Source organism: Babylonia areolata, chromosome 10 (assembly GCF_041734735.1).
Source record: "Babylonia areolata isolate BAREFJ2019XMU chromosome 10, ASM4173473v1, whole genome shotgun sequence".
NCBI classification, from domain to species: Eukaryota; Metazoa; Mollusca; class Gastropoda; order Neogastropoda; family Buccinidae; genus Babylonia; species Babylonia areolata.
This window is the reverse complement of record NC_134885.1, coordinates 43,473,130-43,489,275: the sequence shown is the minus strand read 5'-3', so window position 1 is coordinate 43,489,275 and position 16,146 is coordinate 43,473,130. Positions and strand designations below refer to the sequence as shown.

At 48.2% G+C, this 16,146-nt stretch overlaps 1 protein-coding gene across 2 annotated transcripts in view; it reads right to left on the bottom strand.

Annotated features, from left to right (window-relative positions):
• Nucleotides 1-4,594: 4,594 nt before the first annotated feature.
• Nucleotides 4,595-16,146, bottom strand: part of LOC143286612 (glutamate receptor ionotropic, kainate 3-like) — a 55,396-nt gene continuing 43,844 nt past the window's right edge. For both annotated transcript variants that reach the window (XM_076594249.1, XM_076594250.1), the window contains exons 16-18: nucleotides 15,917-16,089; nucleotides 14,793-14,987; nucleotides 4,595-5,962 (exon numbers count right to left, since the gene is read on the bottom strand). In XM_076594249.1, the coding sequence (XP_076450364.1) occupies nucleotides 5,653-5,962; nucleotides 14,793-14,987; nucleotides 15,917-16,089 (678 nt within the window). In that variant the 3' untranslated portion in view covers nucleotides 4,595-5,652. The remainder of the gene's footprint in view (nucleotides 5,963-14,792; nucleotides 14,988-15,916; nucleotides 16,090-16,146) is intronic.

Genomic DNA, 16,146 nt, shown 5'->3' with positions numbered 1-16,146 from the left:
ATGTTTTTTTTTCTGATTCGGAAGAACCGAGAAGAAAAGTTGGATATCTGTTCGAAGAGAGGGCTCCCAACGCCAGTCAGAAGCACGCTCAAGCACATCCATACATCGAGGGATGTACTGGCCATTTTATTGACACACCATTCAGGCCACAACACAGCCACACATTAAGGGATGTACTGGCCATTTTATTGACACACCATTCAGGCCACAACACAGCCACACATTAAGGGAAGTACTGGCCATTTTATAGACACACTATTCAGGCCACAACACATTCACACATCAAGGGATGTACTGGCCATTTTATTGACACCATTCAGGCCACAACACATCCACACATTTAAGGGATGTACTGGCCATTTTATTGACACACCATTCAGGCCACAACACAGCTACACATTAAAGGATGTACTGGCCATTTTATTGACACACCATTCAGGCCACAACACAGCCACACATTAAAGGATGTACTGGCCATTTTATTGACACACCATTCAGATTACAACACAGCCACACATTAAAGGATGTACTGGCCATTTTATTGACACACCATTCAGATTACAACACAGCCACACATTAAAGGATGTACTGGCCATTTTATTGACACACCATTCAGGCCACAACACAGCCACACATTAAAGGATGTACTGGCCATTTTATTGACACACCATTCAGGCCACAACACAGCCACACATTAAAGGATGTACTGGCCATTTTATTGACACACCATTCAGGCCACAACACATTCACACATCAAGGGATGTACTGGCCATTTTATTGACACCATTCAGGCCACAACACATTCACACATCAAGGGATGTACTGGCCATTTTATTGACACCATTCAGGCCACAACACAGCCACACATTAAGGGATGTACTGGCCATTTTATTGAGACCATTCAGGCCACAACACAGCCACACATTAAGGGATGTACTGGCTATTTTATTGACACCATTCTGACCACAACACAGCCACACATTAAAGGATGTACTGGCCATGTTATTGACACACCATTCTGACCACAACACAGCCACACATTAAAGGATGTACTGGCCATGTTATTGACACACCATTCTGACCACAACACAGCCACATATTAAAGGATGTAATGGCCATTTATTGACACACCATTCTGACCACAACACAGCCACATATTAAAGGATGTAATGGCCATTTATTGACACACCATTCTGACCACAACACAGCCACATATTAAAGGATGTAATGGCCATTTATTGACACACCATTCTGACCACAACACAGCCACACGTTATTGGATGTACTGGCCATTTTATTTACACCATTCAGGTCACAACAGAGTCACAACACCACATTAATAATTATGTGCTCACGATTTGATAAAACAGACATCATAATCCCCTCAAACACCACCACCATCACACTGTCGGAGATCCATTAACGGGTACAGAGAAATGTGGGCTGCGGTGGTGGAAGAAATGTGGTGGTGGTGGTGGTGGTGGTGGAAGAAATGTGGTGGTGGTGGTGGAAGAGATGTGGGTGGTGGGGTGGTAGTGGTGGTGGTGGTGGGGTGGTAGTGGTTGTGGAAGATATGTGGTGGTGGTGGTGGTGGTGGTGGAAGAGATGTGGGTGGTGGTGGTGGTGGTGGAAGAGATGTGGTGGTGGGGTGGTAGTGGTGGTGGGGTGGTAGTGGTGGTGGTTGTGGAAGATATGTGGTGGTGGTGGTGGTGGTGGTGGAAGAGATGTGGGTGGTGGTGGTGGAAGAGATGTGGTGGTGGGGTGGTAGTGGTGGTGGTTGTGGAAGATATGTGGTGGTGGTGGTGGTGGTGGAAGAGATGTGGGTGGTGGTGGTGGTTGTGGAAGAGATGTGGGTGGTGGTGGTGGTAGTGTAAGAGATGTGGTGGTGGTGGTTGTGGAAGAGATGTGATGGTGGGGTGGTAGTGGTGGTGGTGGTTGTGGAAGAGATGTGGGTGGTGGTTGTGGAAGAGATGTGGGTGGTGGTGGGGTGGTGGTGGTGGTGGAAGAGATGTGGGTGGTGGGTGGTTGGTGGAAGGGGTGTGGTGGTGGGTGGTGGTAGGTGGTGGTGTGTGAAGAGATGTGGGTGGTGGTTGTGGAAGAGATGTGATGGTGGGGTGGTGGTGGTGGTGGAAGAGATATGAGTGGTGGTGGTGGTGGAAGAGATATGGGTGGTGGTGGTGGTTGTGGAAGAGATATGGGTGGTGGTGGTGGTGGCGGTGGTGGAAGAGATATGTGTGGTTGTGGTGGTGGTGGTGGCGGTGGTGGAAGAGATGTGGTGGTGGTTGTGGAAGAGATATGGGTGGTGGTGGTGGTGGCGGTGGTGGAAGAGATGTATGGTGGTGGTGGAATAAGTGTGGATGGAAGAGATGTGGTGGTGGTGGTGATGGTGGTGGGTGAAAGAGATGTGGGTGGTGGTGGTGGTGGTGGTGGAAGAGATGTGGGTGGTGGTGGAAGAGATATGGGTGGTGGTGGTGGTGGCGGTGGTGGAAGAGATCAATATGGAGGAGAAGATGGAATAAGACAGTGGTGCGGGGTGAAAGGTGGGGGTGAGGGGAGTGTGATGAAGAGAGAGGGAGAGAGACAGGGGGGGGGGGGGGAGGGGGATGGAGCGGGCGGGCCAGTATGGGTGGAAGGTTGTCCGGTTTGGTTATATATTACAAGGGCTACAATGATATCAAATAACCTGCAACGTGCATTGACATACATTTCAGTGCGTGTCCCGTGACCGTGCATCTCCAGTGTTCGATCCAATGCAGTGCAAATGACTTCATTCCACTCAACTCCAAACACACAGGAGAATGTAGATACGTGTTTCTTTTCAATCATTATTCATACATCTTGTGTCGTGAGCAAAATTTAGTGGAAAACAAATAACACACACATGCATACACATAATGAAAACAGATATTGACAGGCAGACATATATATATATATATATATATATATATATATATATATATATATATATATATATATATATATATATATAATAAACAAAAAGGCTCGGTTTTGGAAGGCGGCACCCAGTCCCCACCTTCCCGAATCAGCCAGGCACCATTGACACCTGGCTATAATGATCATCATTCATCATTATAATGACGGAATCAGTCAGGCACCATTGACACCTGGCTATAATGATCATCATTATAATGACGGAATCAGTCAGGCACCATTGACACCTGGCTATAATGATCATCATTATAATGACGGAATCAGCCAGGCACCATTGACACCTGGCTATAATGATCATCATTATAATGACCGAATCAGCCAGGCTCCATTGACACCTGGCTATAATGGCCATCATTATAATGACGGAATCAGTCAGGCACCATTCACACCTTGGTGGAGTGATGGAGTAAAGTGCTTTGATCACAGACACAGCACCAAGCTTAACACACACACACACACACGCACACACACACACGCACCAGGCTCCATTGACACCTGGCTATAATGGCCATCATTATAATGACCGAATCAGCCAGGCTCCATTGACACCTGGGTGGAGTGATGAACATTCACACCTGGGTGGAGTGATGGAGTAAAATGCTTTGACCACAGACACAGCACCAAGCTTAACACACACACACACACACACACACACACACACACACACACACACACACACACACACACACACACACTCACCCTCACCCTTTAGCACGGTCCTGACTGAAAAGTATGTTTTTATGGGGAGTGGGTAAGACACGACTGACACACAGAAATCACCGTGAAAAAATCAATGAGCTCTGCTTCCCAGAAACAGGAGGGGGACGCGTTAATGTGGGGGTGGGGATGGTCAGGAAGCAGAATGACATTCAACGACATTCTTTTGAGAAACCGTCTTTCCTTCCTGTTTCATCAAAGGTGTGGCTGGGAGTGGAAAAGGGTCCACTATACAGGAAAGATGTGTTCACGGTGAACAGCTGTCTGTCGGGAAGTGAGGATGACGATGCCTTTTATCATCACCAGGGGACACCACCAGGGACGTCATCAGGGGACATCACCAGGGACATCGTCAGAACATCACCAGGGACATCATCAGGGGACATCCACCATGGGACATCATCAGGGGAAATCATCAGGGGACATCATCAGGGGACATCACCAGGGACATCGTCAGGACATCACCAGGGACATCATCAGAACATCACCAGGGACATCATCAGGGGACATCACCAGGGACATCACCAGGGGACATCACCAGGGACATCGTCAGGGGACATCACCAGGGACATCAGACAGACAGCTCTGTATCACCCATCTCCAGCAGCTGCAAGGTGCTGGCGACGGTCTCCAGGAATGTCCCCACTGCATTTCCTGCCAGGGACGCCGGCCACTTCTGTCCAAAGGCGTTTCAGGAAAATGTACACACGAACACAACCACAGTATCTACTGTACAAAGCCCGGCAAGATTCAATGACAGAGTCCAGTCCATATTTTCGCTGGAACACACACAACAAAGATTTATCACTTGTCGACAAGTGTGACAAACATGACCCCCCCCCCCCTTCCTCCTTTCTTTACTACTCCCAACACGATGACAAAAGTGTTCTCAGCATTATACACACACACACACACACACACACACACACACACACACATACACACACACACTACAGTTTCCACCCCACAACCCACACACACACAAACCACATCAACAATCTCCTTCTCCCTCAGCTGTGTAAAGAGTCACCTGGGCACCGAACTGAACTGTTCACCACATTCCCCAAGGCCTATCGGTTGTGTGGCATGGCCTGGGTCTCTGCACGTGCATTGACATCAACAATACCCCCCAAAACAACAACAACAACAATGATAAAACGAACAAAACAACAACACACATATAAAAACAAAGCAAAAACAAAATACAACAACAACAACAAGAAAGACACACACACACACACACACACACACACACACACAAACGGCGGTTTGTTTTGACAGTCTTTTCATCTAACAGCACCCCAGGGCTAGCCAAACAACATCAACAATACTAGCTCCAAAGCATCACAAAGAAAAACAAACAAACAAAAAAACACCACCACCCCTCCCCACAAAACAACAACAACAACAAAAACACCTCCTACCCCACAAACAACAACACAAAATACCCCTCCCCCATAAAACACACACAAACAACAACTGAGTTCAAAGAAAACGGCCGCCCAATGGTCAGAGGAAGGGGGTCTTGTTGTGACAGCTCAGTGGTCAGAGGAAGGAGGTGTTGTGACAGCTCAGTGGTCAGAGGAAGGAGGTGTTGTGACAGCTCAGTGGTCAGAGGAAGGAGGTGTTGTGACAGCTCAGTGGTCAGAGGAAGAAGGTGTTGTGACAGCTCAGTGGTCAGAGGAAGGAGGTGTTGTGACAGCTCAGTGGTCAGAGGAAGGAGGTGTTGTGACAGCTCAGTGGTCAGAGGAAGGAAGTGTTGTTGTGACAGCTCAGTGGTCAGAGGAAGAAGGTGTTGTGACAGCTCAGTGGTCAGAGGAAGAAGGTGTTGTGACAGCTCAGTGGTCAGACGAAGGAAGTGTTGTTGTGACAGCTCAGTGGTCAGAGGAAGGAAGTGTTGTTGTGACAGGCCAGTGGTCAGAGGAAGAAGGTGTTGTGACAGGCCAGTGGTCAGAGGAAGAAGGTGTTGTGACAGGCCAGTGGTCAGACGAAGGAGGTGTTGTTGTGACACAGCCTCTCCTTCTCCCTGCCGCCGAGGGCGGGGGTCCCCAGCTTTTGCTGACTGGACCGCTGGCTGCCGCTGTCAGAACCCGCCCCCTGCTTCTGGTTCCGGTGTCGCTGGTGGGCCCTCTTGGCCAGGAAGTAGAGCTTCTTGAAGAGGAACAGCGCCAGGGCGGCGCCCAGCCCCAGCAGCCCCACGATGAAGACCCCCGCCATGTGCTCTAGGCCAAACTCCTGTTGCTCTGACCGCGTGTTGCTCTCGTCGTCACAGCGCCGCTTGTCGTCCCACCACCTGGTGACACACACCTTGTCATCCCACCACCTGGTGACACACACCTTGTCATCCCACCACCTGGTGACACACACCTTGTCATCCATCACCTGTACCACACACACCTTGTCATCCCACCACCTGGTGACACACACCTTGTCATCACACCACCTGGTGACACACACCTTGTTATCCCACCACCTGGTGACACACACCTTGTCATCACACCACCTGGTGACACACATCTTGTCATCCATCACCTGTACCACACACACCTTGTCATCCCACCACCTGGTGACACACACCCCTTGTCATCCACCACCTGGTGACACACACCTTGTCATCCCACCACCTGGTGACACACACACCTTGTCATCCACCACCTGGTGACACACACCTTGTCATCCACCACCTGGTGACACACACCTTGTCATCCACCACCTGGTGACACACACACCTTGTCATCCACCACCTGGTGACACACACCTTGTCATCCACCACCTGGTGACACACACCTTGTCATCCATCACCTGGTGACACACACCTTGTCATCCACCACCTGGTGACACACACACCTTTCATCCACCACCTGTACCACACACACCTTGTCATCCCACCACCTGGTGACTCACACACCTTTCATCCATCACCTGTACCACACACACCTTGTCATCCCACCACCTGTACCACATACACCATGTCATCCCACCACCTGTATCACACACACCTTGTCACCCCACAACCTGTACCACACACAGCCTGTCATCACACCACCTGTACCACACACACCTGGTCATCCCACCTGGTGACACACACACACACACACAAACTTTCCTCTAACCTCTTTCTCTGACCACACACTTTCCCCTTCTCCCTCATCACACACTGTCCTCTAACCTGTTCTCCCTCATCACACACTGTCCTCTAACCTGTTCTCCCTCATCACACACTGTCCTCTAACCTGTTCTCCCTCATCACACACTGTCCTCTAACCTGTTCTCCCTCATCACACACTGTCCTCTAACCTGTTCTCCCTCACCACACACTGTCCTCTAACCTGTTCTCCCTCACCACACACTGTCCTCTAACCTGTTCTCCCTCATCACACACTGTCCTCTAACCTGTTCTCCCTCATCACACACTGTCCTCTAACCTGTTCTCCCTCACCACACACTGTCCTCTAACCTGTTCTCCCTCATCACACACTGTCCTCTAACCTGTTCTCCCTCATCACACACTGTCCTCTAACCTGTTCTCCCTCATCACACACTGTCCTCTAACCTGTTCTCCCTCACCACACACTGTCCTCTAACCTGTTCTCCCTCATCACACACTGTCCTCTAACCTGTTCTCCCTCATCACACACTGTCCTCTAACCTGTTCTCCCTCACCACACACTGTCCTCTAACCTGTTCTCCCTCATCACACACTGTCCTCTAACCTGTTCTCCCTCACCACACACTGTCCTCTAACCTGTTCTCCCTCACCACACACTGTCCTCTAACCTATTCTCCCTCACCACACACTGTCCTCTAACCTATTCTCCCTCATCACACACTGTCCTCTAACCTGTTCTCCCTCACCACACACTGTCCTCTAACCTGTTCTCCCTCATCACACACTGTCCTCTAACCTGTTCTCCCTCACCACACACTGTCCTCTAACCTGTTCTCCCTCATCACAAACTTTCCTCTAACCTCTTTCTCTGACCACACACTTTCCCCTTCTCCCTCATCACACACTGTCCTCTAACCTGTTCTCCCTCATCACACACTGTCCTCTAACCTGTTCTCCCTCACCACACACTGTCCTCTAACCTGTTCTCCCTCATCACACACTGTCCTCTAACCTGTTCTCCCTCACCACACACTGTCCTCTAACCTGTTCTCCCTCATCACACACTGTCCTCTAACCTGTTCTCCCTCACCACACACTGTCCTCTAACCTGTTCTCCCTCATCACAAACTTTCCTCTAACCTCTTTCTCTGACCACACACTTTCCCCTTCTCCCTAATCACAGACTGTCCTCTAACCTGTTCTCCCTCATCACACACTGTCCTCTAACCTGTTCTCCCTCACCACACACTGTCCTCTAACCTATTCTCCCTCATCACAGACTGTCCTCTAACCTATTCTCCCTCATCACAGACTTTCCCCTTCTCCCTCATCACACACTGTCCTCTAACCTATTCTCCCTCACCACACACTGTCCTCTAACCTATTCTCCCTCATCACACACTGTCCTCTAACCTATTCTCCCTCACCACACACTGTCCTCTAACCTATTCTCCCTCATCACACACTGTCCTCTAACCTGTTCTCCCTCACCACACACTGTCCTCTAACCTATTCTCCCTCATCACAGACTGTCCTCTAACCTATTCTCCCTCATCACAGACTTTCCCCTTCTCCCTCATCACACACTGTCCTCTAACCTATTCTCCCTCACCACACACTGTCCTCTAACCTATTCTCCCTCATCACACACTGTCCTCTAACCTATTCTCCCTCACCACACACTGTCCTCTAACCTATTCTCCCTCATCACACACTGTCCTCTAACCTATTCTCCCTCATCACACACTGTCCTCTAACCTATTCTCCCTCATCACAGATTGTCCTCTAACCTGTTCTCCCTCACCACACACTGCCCTCTAACCTATTCTCCCTCATCTCAAATCCTGCTGGCGTTGTTGTCGCCCTAACCAACTTCGCTACCTTGAAATCGCTGTCGTGTTTTCACTTCATTGGGTGAGGGATTTTCTTTGTCGAAGCAGCCTTCTGATCAAACATGCAAGAGTTTCCCATCCTGCTGTTTTAGTTTTCTTCTTTCTTTCTTTCTTGTGTGTGTGTGTGTGTGTGTGTGTGTGTGTGTGTGTGTGTGTGTGTGTGTGTGTGTGTGTGTGTGTGTGTGTGTGTGTGTGTGTGTGTGTGTGTGTGTTTTTCAAGGCCTGACTAAGCGCGTTGGGTTACGCTGCTGGTCAGGCATCTGCTTGGCAGATGTGGTGTAGCGTATATGGTTTTGTCCGAACGCAGTGACGCCTCCTTGAGCTACTGAAACTGAAACTGAAACTGTGTGTGTGTGTGTGTGTGTGTGTGTGTGTGTGTGTGTGTGAGAGAGAGAGAGAGAGAGAGAGAGAGAGAGAGAGAGAGAGAGAGAGAGAGAGAGCACATGCCTGTATAGATAAATGTATGTGTGTGTGTTGCTGTTAAGTGCGAGTGTTGCTTGATATCTTGTAAGCATGACATACGTATTTTGTTGTTGCTTTTTGTGTTTTTCCGTTTTCCCGTCATTTCGCCAAGGTCTCATCAATGCGTTCACGTCATTTCGCTATGTTCTCATCAGTGTTTTTTCGTCAGTTCTCCAAGTTCTCATTAGTGCTGTCTTGTTTCTTCTCCATGATATCAGCAATGCTTCTTGTGATTTCTCCAACATCTCAACAATAGATTCCCGTCATTTCTCCAACATCTCAGCAATGCTTTCTCGTACTTTCCCCATGTTCTCAGCAATACGTTCTCGTCATATTTCGAAGATTTCAGCAAAGTTTTATCGCCATTCATTCTCAGCAACGTTTTCTTGTCATTTTCCAAAGACCTCAGCAATGTTTTCTCGTTATTTCTCCATGTTCACAGCAATGGTTCCTCGTTATTTCCCCATGTTCACAGCAATAATTCCTCCTCATTTCTGCACGTTCTCAGCAATGGATCCTGGTTATTTCCCCATGTTCACAGCAATGGTTCCTCTTTATTTCTCTATGTTCACAGCAATGGTTCCTCCTTATTTCTCCACGTTCTCAGCAATGGTTCCTCCTTATTTCCATACGTTCTCAGCAATGGTTCCTCCTTATTTCCCCATGTTCACAGCAATGGTTCCTCCTTATTTCCATACGTTCACAGCAATGGTTCCTCCTTATTTCCATACGTTCACAGCAATGGTTCCTCCTTATTTCCCCACGTTCTCAGCAATGGTTCCTCCTTATTTCCCTACGTTCTCAGCAATGGTTCCTCCTTATTTCCCTACGTTCTCAGCAATGGTTCCTCCTTATTTCCCCATGTTCACAGCAATGGTTCCTCCTTATTTCCCCATGTTCACAGCAATGGTTCCTCTTTATTTCTCTATGTTCACAGCAATGGTTCCTCCTTATTTCCCCACGTTCTCAGCAATGGTTCCTCCTTATTTCTCTATGTTCACAGCAATGGTTCCTCTTTATTTCTCTATGTTCACAGCAATAGTTTCTCCTTATTTCCCCACGTTCTCAGCAATGGTTTCTTCTTATTTCCCCACGTTCTCAGCAATGGTTCCTCCTTATTTCCCCACGTTCTCAGCAATGGTTCCTCCTTATTTCCCCACGTTCTCAGCAATGGTTTCTTCTTATTTCCCCACGTTCTCAGCAATGGTTCCTGGTTATTTCCCCATGTTCTCAGCAATGGTTCCTCCTTATTTCCCCATGTTGTCAGCAATGGTTCAACCTTATTTCCCCATGTTCTCAGCAATGGTTCCTCCTCATTTCTCCACGTTCTCAGCAATGGTTCCTCCGTATTTCTCCAAGTTCTCAGCAATGGTTCCTCCTTATTTCTCCACGTTCTCAGCAATGGTTCCTCCTTATTTCTTCACGTTCTCAGCAATGGTTCCTCCTTACTTGACCACGTTCTCAGCAATGGTTCCTCCGTATTTCTCCATGTTCACAGCAATGGTTCTTCCTTATTTCTCCACGTTCTTAGCAATGGTTCAACCTTATTTCCCCATGTTCTCAGCAATGGTTCCTCCTCATTTCTCCATGTTCTCAGCAATGGTTCCTCCTTATTTCCCCACGTTCTCAGCAATGGTTCTTCCTTATTTCTCCACGTTCTCAGCAATGGTTCCTCCTTATTTCTCCACGTTCTCAGCAATGGTTCTTCCTTATTTCTCCACGTTCTCAGCAATGGTTCTTCCTTATTTCTCCACGTTCTCAGCAATGGTTCCTCCTTATTTCTCCACGTTCTCCCCGTTCTCAGCAATGGTTCCTCCTTATTTCTCCACGTTCTCAGCAATGGTTCCTCCTTATTTCTTCACGTTCTCAGCAATGGTTCCTCCTTACTTGACCACGTTCTCAGCAATGGTTCCTCCGTATTTCTCCATGTTCACAGCAATGGTTCTTCCTTATTTCTCCACGTTCTTAGCAATAGTTTCTCCTTATTTCTCCACGTTCTCAGCAATGGTTCCTCCTTATTTCTCCCCGTTCTCAGCAATGGTTCCTCCTTATTTCTCCACGTTCTCAGCAATGGTTCTTCCTTATTTCTCCACGTTCTCAGCAATGGTTCTTCCTTATTTCTCCACGTTCTCAGCAATGGTTCCTCCTTATTTCTCCACGTTCTCAGCAATGGTTCCTCCTTATTTCTCCACGTTCTCAGCAATGGTTCCTCCTTATTTCTCCACGTTCTCAGCAATGGTTCCTCCTTACTTGACCACGTTCTCAGCAATGGTTCCTCCGTATTTCTCCATGTTCACAGCAATGGTTCCTCCTTATTTCCCCACGTTCTCAGCAATGGTTTCTTCTTATTTCCCCATGTTCTCAGCAATGGTTCTTCCTTATTTCTCCACGTTCTTAGCAATTGTTTCTCCTTATTTCTCCACGTTCTCAGCAATGGTTCCTCCTCATTTCTCCACGTTTTCAGCAATGGTTCCTCCTTATTTCTCCAAGTTCTCAGCAATGGTTCCTCCTTATTTCCCACGTTCACAGCAATGGTTCCTGGTTATTTCCCCATGTTCACAGCAATAGTTTCTCCTTATTTCTCCACGTTCTCAGCAATGGTTCCTCCTTACTTAACCACGTTCTTAGCAATAGTTTCTCCTTATTTCTCCACGTTCTCAGCAATGGTTCCTCCTTACTTAACCACGTTCTCAGCAATAGTTTTTCCTTATTTCTCCACGTTCTCAGCAATGGTTCCTCCTTACTTAACCACGTTCTCAGCAATAGTTTCTCCTTATTTCCCCACGTTCTCAGCAATGGTTCCTCCTCATTTCCCCAAGTTCTCAGCAATGGTTCCTCCTTATTTCTCCACGTTCTCAGCAATGGTTCCTCCTTATTTCCCCACGTTCTCAGCAATGGTTCCTGGTTATTTCCCCACGTTCTCAGCAATGGTTCCTCGTTATTTCCCCACGTTCTCAGCAATGGTTCCTCCTTATTTCCCCACGTTCTCAGCAATGGTTCCTCCTTATTTCCCCACGTTCTCAGCAATGGTTCCTCGTTATTTCCCCAGGTTCACAGCAATGGTTCAACCTTATTTCCCCACGTTCTCAGCAATGGTTCCTCCTTATTTCCCCAGGTTCACAGCAATGGTTCAACCTTATTTCCCCACGTTCTCAGCAATGGTTCCTCCTTATTTCCCCATGTTCACAGCAATGGTTCCTCCTTATTTCCCCATGTTCACAGCAATGGTTCCTGGTTATTTCCCCATGTTCTCAGCAATGGTTCCTGGTTATTTCCCCACGTTCTCAGCAATGGTTCAACCTTATTTCCCCATGTTCTCAGCAATGGTTCAACCTTATTTCCCCATGTTCTCAGCAATGGTTCTTCCTTATTTCCCCATGTTCTCAGCAATGGTTCAACCTTATTTCTCCAAGTTCTCAGCAATGGTTCCTCCTCATTTCTCCACGTTTTCAGCAATGGTTCCTCCTTATTTCCCCATGTTCTCAGCAATGGTTCCTGCTTATTTCCCTGGTTCCTCCTTATTTCCCCACGTTCACAGCAATGGTTCCTCCTTATTTCCCCACGTTCTCAGCAATGGTTCCTCCTTATTTCCCCACGTTCACAGGAATGGTTCCTCCTTATTTCCCCACGTTCACAGCAATGGTTCCTCCTTATTTCCCCACGTTCTCAGCAATGGTTCCTGGTTATTTCCCCACGTTTTCAGCAATGGTTCCTCCTTATTTCTCCACATTTCAGCGATGTTTACCCGTCGGTATAGTGTTTCCTACACCTCCCCAAAGACTGTTGAGGTACTGGTCCCCTCACTGTCGGAGAAATTCGTGTTGAGCTTCGTGCATTGACAAATAATTGATGGGCTATCAAGGTCTACTACAGGAAATTAACAGGCAGGTGTGTGTGTGTGTGTGTGTGTGTGTGTGTGTGTGTGTGTGTGTGTGTGTGTGCGTACGTGTGTGTGTGTGCGTGCGTGAGTGCGTGCGTGCGCGCACGTGTGTGTGTGTGTGTGTGTGTGTGTGTGTGTGTGTGTGATTGAATATGTGTGTGTGAGAGAAAGAAAAACAGAGAGAGACAGAGAGACAGAGACAGAGAGACAGACAGACAGAGACAGAGACAGAGAAAGACAGACAACTGCTACAGCTACTGCTGCTATAACAACTTCTACTGCTACTGCCACTAACAGCAACTCCTGCTGCTTCTTCTGCCAACACCACAACTACTGCTACTGCTGTTATCACCACAACTACTGCTACTGCTGTTACCACCACAACTACTGCTACTGCTGTTACCACCACAACTACTGCTACTGCTGTTATCACCACAACTACTGCTACTGCTGTTACCACCACGACTACTGCTACTGCTGTTACCACCACAACTACTGCTACTGCTGTTATCACCACAACTACTGCTACTGCTGTTATCACCACAACTACTGCTACTGCTGTTATCACCACATCTCCTGCTACTGCTGTTATCACCACAACTACTGCTACTGCTGTTATCACCACAACTACTGCTACTGCTGTTACCACCACGACTACTGCTACTGCTGTTACCACCACGACTACTGCTACTGCTGTTACCACCACAACTACTGCTACTGCTGTTATCACCACGACTACTGCTACTGCTGTTACCACCACAACTACTGCTACTGCTGTTACCACCACATCTCCTGCTACTGCTGTTATCACCACATCTCCTGCTACTGCTGTTACCACCACAACTACTGCTACTGCTGTTACCACCACAACTACTGCTACTGCTGTTATCACCACAACTACTGCTACTGCTGTTACCACCACAACTACTGCTACTGCTGTTATCACCACAAGTACTGCTACTGCTGTTACCACCACAACTACTGCTACTGCTGTTATCACCACAACTACTGCTACTGCTGTTATCACCACAACTACTGCTACTGCTGTTACCACCACAACTACTGCTACTGCTGTTACCACCACAACTCCTGCTACTGCTGTTACCACCACATCTACTGCTACTGCTGTTATCACCACAACTACTGCTACTGCTGTTATCACCACATCTCCTGCTACTGCTGTTACCACCACGACTACTGCTACTGCTGTTACCACCACGACTACTGCTACTGCTGTTACCACCACAACTACTGCTACTGCTGTTACCACCACATCTCCTGCTACTGCTGTTACCACCACGACTACTGCTACTGCTGTTACCACCACGACTAACTACTACTGCACTACTGACCACTACCACCACCACCACCACTGCCTCCATAAACAACAATAATTACACCACCACCATCACCTCCACCACCACCACCACCACAACCACAACCGCAACACCACCACTACCACAACCACCACCACTTCCACCACCTCCACCAACACTACCATCACCACTACCACCACAACCGCAACACCACCACTACCACAACCACACCACCAGCACAACCACCACAACCGCACCACCACCACAACCGCCACCACCACCACCACTTCCACCAACACCACCACACACCACCACCACACACACACACACCCAACCACCACCACCACCACACCACCACCACCACACACCACCACCAGACACACATACCCCACCACCACCACACACTACCACCACCACCACCACACACACATACCCCACCACCACCACCACAAGCGACCACCCACTTTTTCTTGAGCCCCCTGAGGAAGCCGCGTTCCTTCAGCCTGAGCAGGGCGATGTTGATGGAGGTCTTGAAGGGGGCTCCTGCCGCCATGCCCAGCCCGTGTTCCTGCATCAGAATGGGTGTGGAGGCCATCTGGGTGCTGCAGTTGGTCATCTCCGAGTAGCTGTTGATCAGGTAGTCAAAGATGAAGGCATACCTGGGGAATAGACAATTCCTTGTTATCAGTAGCTGTTGATCAGGTAGTCAAAGATGAAGGCATACCTGGGGAATAGACAATTCCTTGTTATCAGTAGCTGTTGATCAGGTAGTTAAAGATGAAGGCATACCTGGAGAACAGAGAATTCCTTGTTATCTCAGTATTTCAGGAGAATAAATCAACAAGTCATGTAGCATACATAACGATACACGAGAATCACAGTCATTCTTCAAGTTTACCTAAAAAAAATGAAATGCTTTAACATCGACTTAAACCCCGAGTACGATAATTCTAGCCATACACATGCAATAACCACAGTGGACATAAAAATAATGAAATCTTACCTTACAGTAAACCCACATGATAATAATCACAGCCATACACAGGCAATAATCACAGAAACAGAGGTAAAAGTCAGAGGTTTGTGATAATTATGGACGATAATTGGTGGTGGTGTCAATTTAATAGGGATCAAAGACCTGGGCGTCAACATCAACACGTGTGAGACGTTAGCTCTGGACCGTCCAGCTTGGCGCAGCAAGATCACCACAGGAGCCCGTGCAGCTGAAGCCAGGCGCATCACCGCAGCGTAACGAAAGCGTGCTGCAGTCAAGGCCCGAGTAGCATCCACTGCCACAACAGCAGCCACTCACTAGTGTCCCACATGTGGGTGAGCCTTCAGGGCCTCGACAGTCACCTCCGGACCCACACCCACCGATCGTCCAGTTGATTCTTGAAGCCAGGGTCATCTTCGAATCCGAAGGACGAACATCAGTGTAGTGTAATGAGTACTCACGCCCCGTCCTTAATGCTCTGCCCGCCATAAGTAGCGTTGTATTGAAGTGTACTCTATTGTATCGTATTGTATTGTATTGTATTGTATCATATTGTATTGTATTGTATTGTATTGTATTGTGGTGACCACTCACCCCCCGCCCTTGACCCTCTGTCTGCCATACGTGGCGTTGGGCACCAGTCCCCGGGAGGATCGCACTTTGCTCCACAACTTCCGGAAGACGGGCTTGGTGCCGCGCTTAAGGAAACTCAGGGTGGCTGAGTTGTCCACTGTGCCGCAGCTCATGCTGTCGTCTGCCGCCAACATCTGGTGGGGGAGATCATTCTGATATCAAAAGTTGGATGACATAAAAACAGAAACTAC